The sequence below is a fragment of the Acomys minous genome (assembly GCF_964271855.1).
Source record: "Acomys minous genome assembly, chromosome: 9".
NCBI classification, from domain to species: Eukaryota; Metazoa; Chordata; class Mammalia; order Rodentia; family Muridae; genus Acomys; species Acomys minous.
This window is the reverse complement of record NC_140490.1, coordinates 116,198,081-116,218,162: the sequence shown is the minus strand read 5'-3', so window position 1 is coordinate 116,218,162 and position 20,082 is coordinate 116,198,081. Positions and strand designations below refer to the sequence as shown.

At 44.4% G+C, this 20,082-nt stretch overlaps 2 protein-coding genes across 5 annotated transcripts in view; both read right to left on the bottom strand.

The window, feature by feature from the left end:
• Positions 1–8,861, bottom strand: part of PTPRB (protein tyrosine phosphatase receptor type B) — a 110,351-nt gene extending 101,490 nt beyond the window's left edge. The window contains exons 1-2 of the mRNA XM_084794132.1: positions 8,724–8,861; positions 6,859–7,254 (exon numbers count right to left, since the gene is read on the bottom strand). Coding sequence (XP_084650258.1) covers positions 6,859–7,254; positions 8,724–8,778 — 451 coding nt within the window. The 5' untranslated portion in view covers positions 8,779–8,861. The remainder of the gene's footprint in view (positions 1–6,858; positions 7,255–8,723) is intronic.
• Positions 8,862–9,434: 573 nt separating this feature from the next.
• Positions 9,435–20,082, bottom strand: part of PTPRR (protein tyrosine phosphatase receptor type R) — a 230,162-nt gene continuing 219,514 nt past the window's right edge. For all 4 annotated transcript variants that reach the window (XM_084794134.1, XM_084794136.1, XM_084794135.1 and 1 more), the window contains one exon: positions 9,435–10,601. In XM_084794134.1, coding sequence (XP_084650260.1) covers positions 10,508–10,601 — 94 coding nt within the window. In that variant the 3' untranslated portion in view covers positions 9,435–10,507. The remainder of the gene's footprint in view (positions 10,602–20,082) is intronic.

Here is a 20,082-nt window from a genome sequence, read left to right as displayed (position 1 = left end):
TTCTAGTCATCACAACTTATCCCTCTTTTGAGTCCCGTTTCATCCCATTCTAATTTTCCTTGACATTTTTTTACAAGTACATTTTGCACAGCAATGCACATAAATAAGAGGGGCCAAGGGACAAAAAAGATGCCCAGCAGCAAAAGATCCACTTATGACTTAACAAGATAGAAATGAATATTCTCACAAAAGTTAATACAGCAACCATGGTAACTAAGAATTCTCTCCCTGAGATGAAGGGCACTGTGGAGCGCTCAGCACAAATAGGGTTGGGCAGACTGGGCAGACAGAAATATCAGATGCCAGTTAAATTCAAAGTTCAGGTAATAATATTTTAGTAATTGAGTATATTTATATAGGGCTAATAAACAATTCAAGAATTAAATTACATGCCCTACTGTATCTTACAAATATACTTAAAATTTATCTGAAATTCAAATGTAAGTGAGCGTCCATGTGTGTTGTCTGTAGCTTTCCTTATATGTCTACTCAGTCTACCCTTTGATAGCTTTCTGGATGCTTTTTCAGTTGTTGTTGTTGTTGGTTTTTTTTTTTCCCCTTTCACTTCATTTAACACCACCCCTGCCTTGTGCCAGGGTTATATACTTTTCATACACATGAGAGACTTAGCTCAAGGTGTTTTCTTGTGGCTAATTCGACCATGGTTCTGCCCGAGGCTTCTTCACAGTTATCCTGAGAAACCATCTTACTGTCTCAGACTTTAGAACTTAAATGTTTCCTTCAGCAGGCGTCTGTGAGTGCAGGGATGGGAAGAAGTTGGAGGGCAGCATCCTCGCAGCTCTCAGCTTTGGCCAGTGCTGATTCTCTGAGCTAAGGACCACCCAAAACAGTTCTAGTCCTCAGTTCCTCTTAGAAAGTAACTATGGATTAGGACCCAAGTTGAGCTTCCAAATACCTAGCGTGCAATTGCATTCTTTGTATGCTAGCCTGAGCTTCCTTTACTAGAAAACAGTTGGTGAGTTTTTATCATAAGAACTTTAAAAAGAATGTCAACACTAACAATCAGTGGGTGAAACTAGACTCTCCAAACATTGGATAAATGAACAAAACTTTCTGGAGATTTGTTCTGCAAATAACATTGCAGATGGGTACCATCGCATACGGCTTTTGGCTTTTTTTTTTTTTTTTTTTTTTGAGAAAAAGCTTCAGTCTTCTGCAGGTTTCTTAAATCACCCTCATATATTATAAAAATACCTCAGACCAAATAAATCCATTATCCATTTTAGGCCACCTCCCTCTTTTTTTTCTTTTTTCTTTTTCTTTTTTTTTTTTTTTTTGCCAAAGAAATATTTAAATCTAGTATCTCCTTTTTGTGTGTCTGTATGCTTAACTGTTATGATTAAAAAGTTAGAGGAATTTTAGCCTGAACATTCAGTTACCACATTTTGTGAACTTTTAAACAGTGGTTTGTAAGGACTGTTGGCATTTGAGCCACCTTTAAAGCTTGCTTGTCTTTAACCTCCCCGTAGAAACCGTGATTCAGTGGATTTGGCGTGGGTTGCAGGCTCTGCCTTTGTAGCAGCTTCCCTGGGTGATGGTTCTCGTGTATGGCTTTAGCCATACAAACACTATGAACCAAAATGCAGTCATGCTCTCTCTTTCTTAATCTCTCTGTCTCTCTGTGTCTCTGTCTGCCTCTGTCTGTCTCTGTTTCTCTCTCTCTCTCTCTCTCTCTCTCTCTCTCTCTCTCTCTCTCTCTGTCTCTCTCTCTCATTCTCTCTCCTACCCCCTCCCTCTCTCTCTTCTCTGACAAGGCTTCATTTTATAGCTGAGGCTAAGCCAAGAACCCTCATCCCTTTCTTCCACTTTCCAAGCTCTGGGACTGAAAACATTACAAACCAGCAATTGTGATAATTTCTTATGTCAGTATTAGAAGTTTATAAAATAGATTGGAAGAAAGAAAATCCTTGTTATAGATGCACGAGACTCTATTTTTCTATTACTGAACTCTTTGTTGCAATAGACACATGAAATTATTCTAAAAATAGTAGCTCTCTAGGTGTTTGGGTGTCTATAATGTCCTCTGACTTTCTATGGACATGTGCAGACATTTCCCAACTTGTGAAAGAGGAAGATGTTGAGGGTGGCAAGGAAAAGTTCTTACACAATGGAACAATATGTTAAATCTATTTTAAGGTTTTATTGTGCCATTGCTATGACATTGTTTTCACATTATAGTGAAATTCTTCCCAGAACACAATTCAAAACCGGTAGTGCACCCTGTGTTCAATCTAACACATTTTTTTTTCACTGCAGTTGTTACTACCTCTTAGGGCAAGTTCACCCTTAAGATGCTATATGTTGACTGCACCATCTTTTGAATACTTTCCCAAAGGGCAACAAAATAATCAGACCTAGAGATAATCACTAACTGAGATAAAATTTTTGTATAATGATAAAGGACAACAAATTAGTCTTCTAATGATACAAATAACATTCAATCAAGCCATGTGGAAAAGAGTAACTTGAATTAAAGTCATTTTGTGATAAGAAACTGTAGCTGTATTAGTATTTCTACTCTGGAGGGAGAGGTCAAATATAACAACGTATAATGTGTCTACGGAAAGTGAGTAAATTATGCAGATGAGCTAAGAAAGAAGCTGAAGGTAAGGGAAAGGTGATGCACACGCATACACACTCCAAACAACATCGGGCTTCATACATATGAAGGAGAAAGAGTAGGAATTTATAGTAGTTTAATATAGCAATAACCAAGATAATTAACATTTCAGCAATCTGTGAAATAAAGGGCACATTTAAAAATATAGGACTAATTTACTTTATAAATGCCCAATGCAAAATAAAGTAAACTAAACAAATGAAAATCCATACCAACACATAGCATAGTAAAATACCAAAGAAGATTATCAGAGCAATTGATATGGAATGGAAAAGAAATATTTATGGACTCAAAAAAAACCCCACTTTTCAGCAGCCAGATATTAACATGTCCCATATAATATTATGTGTTATGTTATGAGCCTCTGTTTTTCAGGTTTTAACCAGACAGATGGGTGTTCTGGAGATCCTGCTTTTGCTTCCATCTTGGTGACCTCCAATAATGGCTTTAGAGATCAGGTTTTTAAAAATTGCTTTAAGACAGTCATTTGAAGATATAATTAGTTTCCAGCTGGTTCAGGTTGGGTGTGGTAGCACACACCTGGAATCTCAGCACGTGGGAGGAAGTCTCCTCAGTAAGTGCGACCCACAGTTTGTGGGTTTCAGGCCAGTCTGGGCCACACAGTAAGACCTGGTCTTAGAGAACCAAGGCCTTGCATGTGGCATGGAGGGAAACACTGCCTCCCATGACCTGAGGTTAGAGATGGAGCTTACTTCCTGTGGGTCGCAGTGCAGCTGTTACATTTACCATGGTTCTGTGTCATTCAGGACAGACCTGAACCAACCAACCACAGGGCAAAAACTACTGGCTCTGTGTGCTGCACACTGTCTGATAAAGTTGAGTTTTCTATTAGACTACCGCATTTTTTAGCACTGTTTAACGGTTAGCCTGGCAGTTTTTGATCACTTCCACCTGGCTGGACTACCTTGCCAGGCCACAGGGGAAGAGGACACACTCAGTCCTGATGCAACTTGATGAGCTGGTGTGTACGGGAAGGGGGGCTCCCCTTTTCTGAGGAGTAGGGGAGGGTGGATAGGGGAGAAGGAGGGAGGGTGGGACTGGGAGGGGAGGAGGGATGGGGTTACAATCAGGATGTAAAGTGAATGAATGAATGAATGAATGTTTTTAAAAAAAGATTAGCATGGTAGAAAAGTACAAATCAGCCTCAGAGGTGGGTAACTAAAAAAGATTTAAGGTACAATAGATGTTGATCCCCAAAAAGGACTATGGCCCCCACATTAGTGTTAGTACAGGTACATAGTTTGGGACTCAGAATCTTGAGGTGGTTGTTGAGGGAGAGGGCTGTGAAGGAATCTTGGGAATGTGCATTTTTAGTGAGTTCTGCCTTCTCCCCAGGGCACTGTCATGCAACCAGCTGGAAGAAAGGTAAAGGTTCAGTGCTGGGACTAATTGGGAAGCACTGGGAAGACTGGGAAGCACTGGGGAGCACTGGGAAGCACTGGGGAGACTGGGAAGCACTGAGAAGACTGGGAAGCACTGGGAAGACTGGGAAGCACTGGGAAGACTGGGAAGCACTGGGAAGCATTGGGAAGACTCAGAAGCACTAGGAAGCACTGAGGAGGACTGGGAAGCACTGAGAAGCACTGGGAAGACTGGGAAGCACTGGGGAGAACTGAGGAGCACTGGGAAGTACTGGGGAGCACTGGGAAGCACTGGGAAGCACAGGGAAGCACTGGGGAGCACTGAGAAGCACTGAGAGGCACTGGGAAACACTGGGAAGACTGGGAAGCACTGGGAAGACTGGGAAGCACTGAGGAGCACTGGGAAGACTGGGAAGCACTGGGGAGCACTGGGAAGCACTGGGGAGCACTGGGGAGCACAGGGAAGCACTGGGAAGCACTGAGAGGCACTGGGAAACACTGGGAAGACTGGGAAGCACTGGGAAAACTGGGAAGCACTGGGAAACACTGAGGAGCACTGGGAAGACTGGGAAGCACTGGGGAGCACTGAGGAGCACTGGGAAGTACTGGGGAGCACTGAGAAGCACCGGGAAGCACTGGGAAGCACCGGGAAGCACTGGGAAGCACTGGGGAGCACTGGGAAGCACTGGGAAGCACTGAGAAGCACTGGGAAACATTGGGAAGACTGGGAAGTACTGGGAAGACTGGGAAGCACTGGGAAGACTGGGAAGCACTGGGGAGCACTGGGAAGCACTGGGGAGCACTGGGGAGCACAGGGAAGCACTGGGAAGCACTGAGAGGCACTGGGAAACACTGGGAAGACTGGGAAGCACTGGGAAAACTGGGAAGCACTGGGAAACACTGAGGAGCACTGGGAAGACTGGGAAGCACTGGGGAGCACTGAGGAGCACTGGGAAGTACCGGGGAGCACTGAGAAGCACCGGGAAGCACTGGGAAGCACCGGGAAGCACTGGGAAGCACTGGGGAGCACTGGGAAGCACTGGGAAGCACTGAGAAGCACTGGGAAACATTGGGAAGACTGGGAAGTACTGGGAAAACTGGGAAGCACTGGGAAACACTGAGGAGCACTGGGAAGACTGGGAAGCACTGGGAAGACTGGGAAGCACTGGGAAGACTGGGAAGCATTGGGAAGCACTGAGGAGCACTGGGAAGACTGGGAAGCACTGGGAAACATTGGGAAGACTGGGAAGCACTGGGAAGACTGGGAAGCACTGGGAAAACTGGGAAGCACTGGGAAACACTGAGGAGCACTGGGAAGATTGGGAAGCACTGGGGAGCACTGGGAAGACTGGGAAGCACTGGGAAGACTGGGAAGCATTGGGAAGCACTGAGGAGCACTGGGAAGACTGGGAAGCACTGGGAAACATTGGGAAGACTGGGAAGCACTGGGAAGACTGGGAAGCACTGGGAAAACTGGGACGCACTGGGAAACACTGAGGAGCACTGGGAAGACTGGGAAGCACTGGGAAGACTGGGAAGCACTGGGAAGACTGGGAAGCACTGGGAAGACTGGGAAGCACTGGGAAGCACTGGGAAACATTGGGAAGCACTCTTACAAGGGATGAACACTGGTCAAGGAGTTAACTGGGATTCAGATCAGCTTCATTCTCTGTGGAGACTCATCTCTCAGTGATTCTCCCAGTCATCCGAAGGCTCTTTCATGCCCACTGGACTGTGGTTCTGTGAGTTTTACCTTTCTTTGCTTCCTCTAATGGAGGAGCAGCTGCACCACGAAAACTGTTAACTTCAGGAGAAGGCGAAGCTGCATCTTCATTCCACAAATGTCCATCTTCAGGACTAATTATGCACTGAACCAGAAATTTGTGCATGTGTGTACAAATATTCATGTGTATTTATTATGTGTGGACACTAATGATCAACAAATTAGAAAGATCTATGACTACACATTGGGTTTTACTATTACAAAACAACAACAACAACAACAACAACAACAAAAGAAAACCCATGATACCTCCAAATGATGTGATCATCAATATGAGAGTTTCAAAAGTAGCATTCCTGCTTTGTGAGGCTCCTGCCTGTTCCAAGGTCAGAAGCTTCCAGGCCAGGAGAAGCTAACTTGTTGGCCACTAATGTCAGTCATCACATGTTCATGCTGTGTATCTTCCTGGACTATAGTTCAATACATACTAGTGCTTGATCATAGTGTCTGGCACAAAGGACAGTTTCAAGAAACATTTTTTTTTCTTTTTGGACCTGAGGAGATGACTCAGTGGGTATGAAAACCCGAGTTCAGATCTGCATAAACCTTTGCAAGGCACGAGTTCAATAGCACAAGTCTGTAATCTCGGCTCTCCTAGCTTGAGGTGAGAGACAGAGACAGGAGGGTTCCCACAGGCTTGTAGCCTACCTAGCGTGGTGCATGCAGGGGTCAACCACAAGAGATACGGCCTCAAATAAGGTGGCAGTCAAGGTCTGAGACCCAAGAGTGTCCTCTGACCTTCTGACCTTTCTACATGGAAAAAGCGTCATTCACAGGAGACTGTGTGCGTATGTGCGCGCGCACACACACACACACACACACACACACACACACACACACACACACTTTAAAATGTGAGTGAATACAGGAAAATAAGGGAAGGTAAGTAACAAAGGCAAAGAAGTTGTTGGGTACCACTTAATATGCTTCTGTTAGTGGCTATGTATCTCCCAAAGGATGTAGATTACAGCACACGGTTCTCTGTGGGCTTTGAGAAGACAAGACAGCTAACAGAATGACTTGTAGAACTGATTCTGAAAGCAGTCACTCACCTTGCTTTAGACAGAGGCTTCCGTTGACCAGCTCCCCCTCCTCGCTGATGCCCAGTTTCATCCAGCTATCGAGGTACTTACTGATCTTCCTGACCACAACCTTACGGTTTTGTTTCTTGAGAAAGAGAGAGGTATTTTCCACCTCCAGGAAACCTTCCCGCTCATGACAGGTCCATCGGGGTGCCTGGTCACAGGAAGTGACAACTGCTGGTTGGAAAGGACCCCTTGAGGAGTTGGAGATGCCCAGGCACAGTCCAGATTTAATGTGGAGGAACTTCCCGTTTGCAGTCGACAGCCACTGCTGGTTCTGGCTGGTGCCATTGCACGAGGCCATGGAAACCTTCTGATTTACGGAGAGGCACTGCTGTTTACGGACATGGACTATCTGGAACCCCTCTGGAAGATGAAAGACTTATGAAGTACTGTGTAGGGTCCAATAAGCAGTGGAATCAGGCAAATTAAAAATGCCAGGTTTACTTATATTTTGATCTTTCTAGCATTGTGAGGGAACAGTCTCAGATTTAGCTCATGAGACCTCATTCCTAAGGCAAAGAGATAAGCAAATAACACCCCCCCTCAAACCCAACCAACCAACCCCCAAACATTCCCCCAAACTCAACCAATTAAGCAAGTGACACAGCAACCAAAACACCATCTCAAAGCAACCAGTCAACCCACTAATAAAACAAGAGAAGCCAGAAACACCAACAGAACATCTTCAGGCTGACAAGGGAAGATGTCAAAACATCATCTGTAGCACCTGCCTGTTAAACTTTCATATGACTTGGTAGGAACTTATCCCCCCACCGGAAAAATGAAAGGACTCTTGGGAAAGAAACAAAGTCACCCAAAGATTATGGCTTTTCATTGGATGAGGAAAGACAAATTCAGAGCACCCTGTGCATTACCAAAGTTAATTCGGTACAAAGCTCAGTCCCCTTTAACCATTTGCTGTTCTTCATACCATAGCCTGATCCATCATGTGAAAGAGAGCCAGGCCCCCACCTCAGTCACAGTTCACAGAATTAGTAAACATTTGCTTTCATGTTGCATAGTCTAAATAAACACTTTGAAAACTGGGCACTTTTATTCAAAGATGAAGATACAAGGGAGCTTTCCGTTTCCCCAAGCACGACTTGTGGCTGGCAGCAAACAACAAAAGTACTGATCATCAGAGGCAAAGTCCCTGCAATTCTGCTGAGAGACAGAGGCATTGATCTGGTGATAATGTCTATAGTTTTCCACCAAATACTAACACACTTAAAAAGTGCCAGCACTTCTTGAAGACTAAATGCCCAGTTTTTAAGCATTCACAGTAAAAACTGTTTCAGGCTGAGAAATCACTTCCATTGAGGTTTTTTTTTTTTTTTTAATTTTTAATTTCTTATTTTTTTTAACCTAAACTAGCTAGCTTTCCCATGGAGCTATTCACTCCTTCTGAGTGACAACTCCAAACAAATCACATTTCCTCACTCTCTTTAATCACATTCCTTATGTATATATTTTTTCTTTAACACGAAAGAAAGTAAAACTATAACTTGATTGGAGAAAGATACCAGAGAATGCTATAGCTTGTTATATATGTTAATAATAAAAGCTGTCTGCTCAGGGCTCCTCACCCTGAGGCCCATTCTGGGCTGAGCTGTCCCAGGCACTCGGTAAATGATTATTTTGTTCTAGAGAGAAATCTCAGGAGTGTAGCTAGAACTGTCTCCTTTTATCCCTCCACCCTCCTCATCGTCTTTGGCTACACCGCTGTGGAGACCTGGCTCCAATTCTGACTCCCTTCAGCTGCTTTTCCAAAGGCTGGCAGCCTCCTCAGCTGAGAAAGAGATGTCTCAGGGAACTGAGGCAGACCCACTCACCCAGGCTCCCGAGGATCAAGCAGGTTAGAATCGTCACGCAAAACTCAGCCTCCATTTTCCACTTAACAACCGTTCATGCTTCGCTTGGGGGAAAAAACTCTCCCAGATAAGAGAGGCAAAGAGTAGGAAGGAAATGTGCTTCACGGAGAGGGGACAAGTCCGTGACACACTTCCTCCAATTGAATTGTTTGGGGGAAGTTTTACACCAGTGTCCTTTTGTCTGTTTCCTTAGAAAGAAGGGATAAAGATCATCTCTTTTTGAAATGTAGGGCCAGCCTCCAGGAGCCAGAATAACCCCAGAAAGTCCTCCCCTGCCATCCCCTTGGCACGTGACGACTTCTTAACCTCAAGACAGAGATGTTAGGTAACCGAGTCTTCCTGTTTCACGGCGTCTCTTTAGGTGACATGATTCTGCCCAGGATAGGTAAGCCATGTCATTTACGGGGTCTGTGACAAGTGCTAGGAAGACACAAACACGCACTGTTTGTATAATGAGATGCTGGCATCTACAAGGAGAGCCACGTAATGACGGCGCTTCTGGGTCAGTATATCTCAAGTGATCACAAGATTGCGTTTGGAAAGAGTCATCCCCCAGCCCCCACCCTACCCCAGCAGGGGGGAAAAAGACTACACTTAAATCTGTCGTATTACCTACTTCAGTTTACCCACAATCAGGGGAAAGGAAAGAATATTCTTCACTCAGTATTTACTGTTAAGAGTCATTTATTGGTGGTATGAAAGAAAGTCCACTTTGTTGCATTGAAAATTCACAGGTGAGGAAAAGGTCTCCTGTTTTCTGAGTTATTTTCCCTTCATTTATCTCTTGAGGAATGAAACCTTTTAGAAATGTAAGGACGTGCACAGCAGTGTCCTCAGAAGAGCTTTGGGAACCAGACAGGCTGGCACATCCCCAAAGGTACCTGCCTCTTACTGGGAGAGAGATTGCGGGTAGACAGCAAATTCAACAATCCCTTCTCAGTAAAAGAGAGATGAACATTCAAAATGATTGGTGCTTCATAAGGATTGCAAATTTGTCTATCCCCTTTTAAAGTAAAGCAAGCCACAACGTAGAAATCTAGTGGTTAGAGTTATGAAACAGGAGCCACCTCTATGCCTAATAATAGAATATATATGTGTATATATATTCATATATACATCCAATGACAATCATTGTGCTCTGTAATTGATCCATAGGAGGTACTATAAATACACATTTAATAGATATAATCAAGACATATTTCCATATAAAATAGTTAGTGTATTTGACTTTTTCCCCCCAAAACAAAAACATACTTGTTAAAAATCTGTTATCAATCAACTTGCAACTTTAGCAGCAAGATTCTGGTATCTGAGTTAGGAAATAGCACTTAAAACAGGAGAAGTTGATCAACTGACAGTCCAGTCACAAGACAGGCCTTATGGACATTAAAGCATCTAAACGCATGGTAACGACACCTTCAGCAGCGTGTCCCGTTGTCACAATGACAGTCACTGTATATTACATACATAGATTCTGTGTGGCAGATAGTCAACCCAGACAAAACAAAAGCCTCCTCGGGCTGTGTGAGAAATGATCATACCTCCATTAGCATCGGACCCTCAAAATAATTTGGGAGGGCTCCTACAAATGCATTCCTATACACAAAGGGCTGGCAATCTTTTCTGTTGCCAGGTCTTCCACAACCCATGCCTCAGGCTGGCTTTGGACTCCTCATCCATTGCAGAGAGCTCCTTCTAGGAGCCTTCGGTAGGTGAGAGATTGACGCTCTGGTAAATCTTCAGAGTCACTGGACAGTCTCTGGTGAAAGTCTGCTCTCAAACAGGCACAGAGCATGGTGCACAAATTCATACTGCTCACTGGTTTGGACCATGCCGCCCCTGCATGGAAGAGATCAAGAGATAACTCAGTTTTGCTGACTCCTTATAATACTGTAACCTAATCATGACACTACAACTAGAGTGTTATGGCAAACACGCACAATAGTTGAGCTAATATATATATATTATATATAATATATATAAAATAAATATAATAAATATATAATATATAAAATATATATAATAAATATATATAATATATATAAAAATGTGCACACACACACAGACACACACACACAGACACACACACACAGACACACACACACAGACACATCTAGTGTTTTGAGACAGGGTCTCCTATAGCTTAGGCCAGTATTGAACTGACTCTGTTTTAGAGGGTGACTTTGAACCTTGATCCTTCTGCCTCCCAGAATTGTTTTTTTTTTTTTTAATCTATGTACTGTTACCAGAGCAGTGATAGAACCTCAAAGATGAACGCTTAGACTCTGGAACTAGTCACGCCATCTAAGTCAAATACTTCTTGTTCTAAGTTCTAACTGTGTGGTTTACACACATTCCTTAGCACCATTTGGTCTCATTCCCCTCCTCTGCTAAGGCAAGGCAGCGACTGTGTCACCAGGTTCTGAGCACTGGGTAAACTCAGGGCAGCGGGAGTGGCCACTCTACTTCACAGGAGCCACATCCCTCTTCTGTTACACCGCACTGTGTTAACTGGGTTAACGGGGTTTAACTGGGTTAAAAGTGATGGACGCAGGTTAACAAAACACAGCTGAGCAGTGATCAATCGCTCTTCTGCTCTTCATGCAAGTCAGAGATCTACTGTACAGTGGTTTGTTTAAGGCTCTTTGGACACCCAGCAACCTTTGGGTGTGCTAGCATCTAAACACAATAGTGGGTGGGGCCTTCAGCTGGCTGGAAACTGGGAATTGCCTCCCGCTTTTCCTCTTCATTGGGTCCATTGTCATCACCAGCTGTTCAGTATTCCACACCCCCATACCCCACCCCCACCCCCGCAGTGACATAGCTCAGTGGAAGGCAGTCGCTCTGAGAGAAAAGCTGCTACTGCTCATCACACTTATATATATAATACTTTTTCTCCTAGGGTGACGATTCTTCAGCTTGATAAAATCATCAGACGCTAATATAAAAAGTGGCCTGCTCTTCATTTTACTGAATAAGAGCATCCTGATAGTAATTATCTGGATTCTTAATTCTTGTAACCTCTCTATAATCCTTCAGTCACACAATGGGTCCTAGCTTCGGTTTTTGCTTTATCTGGTTTTTTTTCCCCTTAAGTTGTGGTATATTCAACATAATTTTCGGATCGTGTACGCACTTCCAACTTAGAAGTGTGACGAGTTGTTCCCACTGTCCCATGACGTCTGGTTAACCATAGCTGAAATTAGCCTTGTCTCTGTGCTTGCCTAGACTGTCAAACCACTAAAGCAGAAAGAAAACATCCCCTGAGCTGAGCAGTGAGTCCCCAGCCAACTTTGGCATGGTGCCAAAACCATCTATTCGGCAAGAAACAAAGAGGTAACTTCAATTTCCTGTGGTAGCAACTTCTTTGCAAAAAAAATATCACCACAGGTCTTTTCCACTAGAACTGTACATTTTGCTTTCCAAGCATTGACTGAGTTGTCAGAAGGTGACAACAGAGATGGTGGCTGAGGGGCATGTTCTCTTCCTAGTTGTGTGATGATGTCTGGGAACATTAAAAAAAAAAAGAGCATAGCAGGTGTTCAGGAGATGCTAGTCTAGACTGCAAAGGTTAGGAGATGTGGCCACAGTAAATATGAGGGCAGCTGCAGGGCACCAGGAGGCACCTCCCTTCCTTTGACATTCAGAGAATAGATGCTCCCACGTCAAGCTGTAGGCTGTTAAGTGGAACCTCTGAGTGCACTGCCTCTTGTGGGCTCTCTCTGGTCTGTGAACTTCCTCTTACCGTTCACGCCACCTTGGGAAAAGATCTCCCCTTTTTTGACTGCTCTGTTCCACACTGGCATCTGTAGGTCCAGTTAGTGGACTAACAGAGTCACAGTTGAGGTCCTTGTAAGTGTTTCACCAGAGGAGGATCGGTGGTATGTGATCACGGTTGGACCAGATTCACTGTAACTAAGTTCTGTTGACTGTAACAGACTCAGTTAACTAAGTGGAGGTTGCTGCAGCCAGTGAAGGTCAGGCAGCTGAGAACACACACTGCCCTCTGGCAAAACTCTTGTGGATCTGAGAGCTTCAAGAAGACACAGGAAAGGTGGTGTTATTTTCCATTTCCATTTCGAAGTAGCATCTGAGGAGTCTTCAAAGATCTTTTATGGGGTGGGAGGTGGGGTGGGGTGCCCGGAGAGATGGCTCAGTGGTTAAGAGCACTGGCTGCTCTTCCAGTGGTCCTGAGTTCAATTCCCAGCAACTACATGGTGGCTCAAATCCATCTGTAATAGGATCTGATGCCCTCTTCTGGTGTGCATGAAGACTGCACTTATATACATAAAATAAATATATCTTTTTTTTTTTTTTTAAAAAGGTCATTCACCGGAATTACTGGCAAAAGCTTGTTCCTCTACAGGCTGGGTGGTTAGCCAGCTAACGGAATGCTTGTGGCTAGAGAGCGCTTTAGAGAAAGGCTTCCAAAGACATCAAAATGAAATTCTCTCTCAACATTTTCACGCTGTTGGCCAATTGAAGGAACCCCAAGAGGTCTCAAGACTCCCCTTGCAGTCCTCACACAATAGTTCTCTGAATGATGAAAACAACCATCAAAGTCCCATAATCTTTCCACTCTAGACTAAACATCCTGTGGTTACTCAGCATCTCTGGGAGGCCTGGCTTCCCCGTCACTCGCCGATGGCCGCCTACTGCCTGGCTTCCCCGTCACTCATCGACTTCTACCCACTGTTTCATGGAATCAGGCCTTCCCACAGTGCCGTTTCTGTTCCCGATGGGATCCTGTCAGCAGCGTATTTTCTCCCTTAGCTACTCATTGTAAAGCACCGAGGTTACACCTGGTGCGCCAGGAGGTGAGGCCACAGTGCCCGCCCGCGTGGCGCCCATGTGAAAGCATCCTACGTTAATTAAAAGCCAGCAGGACTGTTTATAAATGTGAAAATTATGGCCTTCCTCCCCCCCCATTCTGTATTCAAGCTATTGAAAATTTGAAATTACACATAGGAACTTAACGTCTGTTCCTGTCAATTTTAACTTGTTCATTCTTTGTCTGAGCACAATGTTCCTGTGTTGTAAATCACTATTTCTAACACTCATTAGATTGGCCTTCCATTTCTCACTTCCAGTACTAAGCCTTCCAGGCACTTAGCATGCCTTGCATCCCACCTATTTATTTAAGACAAAACGAGAAAAATAAAAGACAGGTCAAAAAATAGATGACATCTTTATGATAAGTAATTTGATAAGATACACATTGTTTAATCTCATTAAGGTCCCTCATGCCATTCCTTTTCATACTTGCTACAGGGAAAACGCTTAGCAGCTCTTTCATTAAATAGGCAATCTATCAGGCAAATAATCCAGGCCATGATATTTTTATATTATGTGAAAATAGATAAGCCACGAGCTAAAACAAAGCGACAGGTTTCCCATTAGGTGTTGGTTTGAATTTAAGAATGTGCCCCAATCATCTTAGGGAATACTTAATAACTATTTCTCAGAATACATTGGTATACAGGAGATTCTGTTGACCCTGTGTAAGAACTCAAAGCCTAGGGCTACCCTTTGGAGGTTCTATTCTGTTCTGGGGAAAACAAATTTTTCTTTTGTAAACTGATAATATGAAACAAAACACAAAACAAACTCAGGAGGCTAGTAGAGTATACAAATATTTTTGTGTGTGGGTGGAATAAGTGAACATAGCTATATAGATTGTGGGATATTTAAGAGATTGTCATGATATTTCACCCCGACCCAGTTTAGCAATAATTGATCCTGGGCACCTTCCCACTCAGATGAGGCTCCGGGGATTTGCTGAAACAGTTTCTAGTGTGAACTGGTTCTAATGGCAAGAGGTAGGAATCCTTTTAGCTAGTTCTTTGAGAATAGCCACTGCCAATCAAAAACAAACAAAACCCCAACAGGCACCACGCAGCTGCCACTGAGAAAGCAGACACTAGAGAACCCATTACCTCCAGTAGCTCAGAGTTGGAACTCAGCCAAAGCTAAGGGTTTAAAAAGATCTCCACCGTGGCTCAAGTGCTAGAAAATTTGGCCTCATTGGCTCCAAAACTGGCAGGGAAGGCTGGAAGTTAGCTCTGTTGCTTGGCCATTATGGAACTGAAGAATTCTCTTTAGGTACAAATTCAGGTTTCACTAAGTGCCATAGGCTAAGTTATAGCTTATGTGTACTCCTAAGTGGGTATTAATCAAAAGGGAATAAAGTCATCTGGGCCCATAGGCCTATGACCTCGGCCCTCGCTAGGTACAGGAGGGAGGACCAGGAGTTCAAGGCCAGCCATGTCACATATGACTACTTCAAAAGATAAAAAGACAAAAGTATGCAAAAACGGAGATGGTAAGAGATCCTCAGCTACGCCAGTGGTTATGGGTTTGGAAAGGTCTGGAATGCCAAAGTGTCATGTCCATTACCAACAGGGGCCAAAGTATGTTAAGAGGCCAAGACAGAACAAAATCAAACTCAGCACATGCTGTTGTCAAGAGAAATTTCGTCTCCATTACATATTGTGTGTTTATCCTTATTATGTCATCTTTGCAGTGTTATTGTTTTTTCCATGTGCAAAACCAGTGAGGCAGTGCAGTGGTTGGACCTACTTTTTAGCACAGTGAGGAGCAAATGGGATAATCCATTTAAAATGCTTAGACAAAGCTAAGCTTATGTGGTTACCATGTAAAAATAGTATCCTCTAGTCAAACAGGACCAGTTGGGAAACTCCAGGGTCAATTCTCTGTCGGCCTTGGAAGACTAAGGACAAGTTGGTCCAGGCTGGGCAAATCCGGATGGAAATAATACAAAAATACGATTCTACACAATGAAACAGCTATAGAAGAGGCAGCTGGTACAAAGAGAAGCAGTGGGCTTGGAACCTGGCCCACTTCGGGTGCAAGCTCTTGCTTGTAAAGCTACTAGCTTTGTGATTTAATCAATTAATTTCTGTTGTCATCATTTTTGAGACAGAGTCTTGCTAAATAGGCCAGGCTTGGCTCAAACTCCTGCAATCCTCCTGCCTCATCCTTCCAAGTAATGAGATTACAGGAGGACGTCACCGTACCAGAGAGCATCATTGTTCTGGAGAACTCCGACTTTAGGAGGGTCATTTATCTCCTCCCCGACGACTTGGCTTTTTTCCCCCACTTATAAAATAATATGAGTGACAGCTATCATCTCACTATGAGCACTAAATATGTCAGAGCACATGATTGTCCAGCTGCAGGACAGTCAGAGGGACCCCAGGAGTGCCCGGCTCCCAGTGGTGTCAGGGAGGAAGAAGAGGAGGCGAGATGGCCAAGAGTCCCCGCCAGAGCCAGCTGCCACTAGCATAGCATCGCCTTTAGTGGCTCTTGTCATTGGTGATCTGTGGAAGATTTTGTCTGCAAGAAGTTTCCATTGTTCACACTCACAAAAGAGCTTGAAGAACACTGACCTGACAAGTAAACACACTGCCTAATAAGGTTTCAAGTTTTTCGGGGCTCAAGAGATAATTCACCAGTGCTGAGCACAATGGCTGATAATTCACCAGTGCTGAGCACAATGGCTGATAATTCACCAGTGCTGAGCACAATGGCTGCTGGTGCTCAGGTACTAAATAAATGCTGCATGCCATTGCTCTTTGAACCAGTGTTCAGTTAACACTATGCCTGAGCTGATTGCTGACTGTGGTTGCTTGGCACAGTCATGGTTCAGCCCCGAGTCCTGGGGAGGTTCTGGCAAGTCCCTCTAGGAAGGCCTGGGTTTGGATTCTAGATTAATTGTCTATCCTGTTTATGTCAAACCCTATGCTCTGACAACAAAGCAGGCCCTTTACTATGAAGGTGTTGCCGGCTCAGCTCTCCTTGTGGCCATAGAATAGGGAGACCGTTAACCAGACTAGAAAGGATTTAGAGGTGCTCCCTGCTAGACATGCCAGAGACCACATCTCATTAGCTCTGCCAAACCCAGAAACCAGTGTCAGTTTCTTCCCGCGTGGGGAAGTGTGTAACAGTGTCCGCTGAGCGTAGAGGTCAAGTCTAAAAAATGTAGGACTCCTCTGCCCACAATTTGCAAGTGAGACAGTATTTTGGACAAAATCAAAACAAGACCGGGGAAAAAAAAAAAAACCAAAAAAAACCCCAAAACCAAAAAAACCAAATCAAACCAAAAAACCAAAAAACTCTCCAAGTCTAACAGATGCCCAGGAAAGAGCTTTGGCTTTTAACATGTTAAAATTGTGACCTTTTATGACTAGACACACACACACACACACACACACACACACACACACACACACACACACACACACACATACATACACAGCTACAGCCTTTCCTGCTGCACCGCCCAGCCAGCATCCGGTCTAATCAGTACACAGAAGGAATTCTGCAGCAGTGACTCACTTCTGGGCTAACAATGGAACTCTCGAGCCTTTGCTTTTTTTTTTTTTTTCAACTCTGGAATTCTTTTGGTAAAATTTGGTACAGTAAATTTAGAACAAAAGGTGTAGACATCAATGTGCCTCATGGGTAAAGCTCTGATGGTTTTGGCATGAGTCAAGCGAGGCTGGGTCTGCTGTCCCAGTGCGACGCCAGCTGTGAGGTGTGCCAGGCCCTCGACCTCAAGTTTTCCCACATCTCTAGCAGATGTCGCACATCAAGAAAGGAGAGGGTAGATGGGTGTGGTGGCGCAAGTCTGTAATCCATTACATGGAGGTGTGGGCGGGGCAACCGGGAACTGGAGGCCAGACTGGGCCCCATGAGCCCCTGTTTCAAAAAACAAAACAAAGACAGATGTGGCGACTCGAGCCTTTAATCTTAGCACTAAGGAGGCAGAGGCAGGTGGAGTTCATGGTCAGCCTGGTCTATGTAGGGAGTTCCAGGAAAGGCAGGGCTACATACTAAAAAGATTCTGTCTTAAAGGCAAAATGAAACAAAAACAAAAGGCAAGGGAGAACTAAAACGTAACCATGCCCCATTTTGGAAAGATATTTTGTGTGTGTGTGTACATATGTGTGTACATATGTGTGTACATATGTGCAAGTGTATGTATGAAAGCCAGAGACCACCCTCAAGTGTCACTCATCAGACATTATCCTCTTTTTGTAAGCAGGGCCCCTCACTGGCCTGTACTTTCAAAGTAGGCTATGCTGGCTGGCTGATCCACGAGCCCCAGAGATCTGCACGTCTCTGACACTCCAGTACTGGGAACACACGCTCACACTACTACACGCAACTTTTTCTAAACACTGGTTCTGAGTATTGATCTCCGGTCCTTACGTTTATAAAACAACAGAAAAATCAAAACAAAAGAATGACCCTGCACCTCCAATTCCCCTGACTCGATCTCCCAAGTGCTGGCATTTAAATGTATTTTACTTATTCCTGGTTTACATAGTGCTGGGGACTGAACCTGGGGCTTTGGGCATGCCAGGCAAGCACTCTACTAGTTGAGCTACATCCCCAAAACTACCTCAAGCATTGTTTTCAAGATTAAGTTTTCTCCCTGAAAACTCTCCCTCCCATTACTGAATAAGTAGGCTGACATCTAAATTATCCCCTAGCTGGAAGTCCTTGGAAGACTCCACTGTGAAACCTGGTTTACAGAGAGGGCCTCTTACCAGGATCTCAAAAGCCAGAACGTCAGGAAAACGCACACCGACTTCCAGGACCTCATCTCTAGATGTCCTGAGAATAAGTAATCCAAAATTCAGAATTTCTGATGCCCACGCCCCTCCCTCCTGCCTCCGAAGTCTTTGAAAGTCACTACGTGTAGCATTGTGGTTTGTTGGGGGCACAGAAATGTGATGGACGTCAGGCTATGCTCGATAACTTTACAATAAGGAGTAGAAGCCTTAGAGCTGACATTGTTTCAGCTACATTCTGGAGACGAAGAATCCTTGAGGACGTCCTTTAGAGTAGGGTATTGATGGCATGTCCATTCTTTCTCTAAGATGGGCATGCTAAAACAACAACAACAACAACAACAACAACAAAACCCAGCAACTTATCAAACTGAAGTGAGTAATGAAAACATTTAAACAGTGACATGATGCACTCTGTCCTTGTCTTGGAAGCCACAAGTGAAGCCACGGAGAGCATTCTACTTGAAGGGCCCCGAGGCAAGAGCGCACAGAGCCAGCGAGACTTCAGGAACTCAGAACACCAGGATTAGACGGATTGCTTCCTGTTCCTGTCAAGGGGATCAAGGAATGTGATAAAAGGCCTTGGATTCAGAGATTCCATTGTGAGCTTCACTTCCCACATTCTGTTTTCAAGTTCTGCCAGCACTCAGAGATTCCGGGGGGGGGGGGATTGGGGACATGTCTGAGATCAATATGCAATGGCACATATCCTTTTCCTCCCCGCTGGACGCCTTCAGACACTCACAGGCTGCTTTTTAGCCATTCTCTTGTAATGTCTACGAGGCAGGCTCTCAGCGTTCTCAGTAACTTATCACTATGAGTTACAGCTGTCTTTGTGTGTGTGTGTGTGTGTGTGTGTGTGTGTGTGTGTGTGTGTGTATGTCCATGAGTGTTGGTCCTTGCCTTTGCGTCTCATTGGAGTCAGGAGGTCTTTATTGTTTACCTTTGTATATGCAAGTCTAGCAGGCCCACTAGCTCCCTGGGATTCTCCTGTCTACGCCCTCCATCATGCTGTAGGGCAGTGGTTCTCAGCCTTCTCAACGCTGCAGCCCCTTAATACAGTTCCTCATGTTGTGGGACCCCCCCACTCCCCCTCACCCCCCAACCATAAAGTTACTTGCATTGCTACTTGGTAACTGTAATCTTGCTACTGTTATGAATCATAATGTAAATATGTGATAGGAAGATGGTCTTAGGTGGCCCCCGTGAAAGGGTCTTTTGATCCCCAAAGGGGTCATGACCCACAGTTGAGAACAACGCTGCAGGAGCGAGCGCTTAGATTACATGGTGAAGGGCTGCCGGGTGATACAGCTCCACAGCAGCTCCTAATTAGCGGTATTAGAGATCAGAAGACTAATTGAAACACAAAGGGCTTTCTAAGTAATGCAAAATGGTCACACTGTGTCCATGTTGATTCTAACATAATGGGTCCTGTCTTTCATCTCATTTTATTCTTAAATTGCCAAGCTATGCACACATAGCAACCATCTCAATAGAAAAGCATGACTGACGGAAACATCTCTTTCCACGTCAGCCAACAGAGAGTGCCCCATGTTTAGCAGCTGTGGGTGCTGATAATCTAAGCCAGCGGTTCTCAACCTGCGAGTCATCACCTCCACTGGCAAGCCCCTGTCCTCCAAAATATTTACATTTTGGCTCATAACAGTAGCAAATTTATAGTTATGAAGTAGCAACGAAAATAATTTATACTTGGAGGGTCA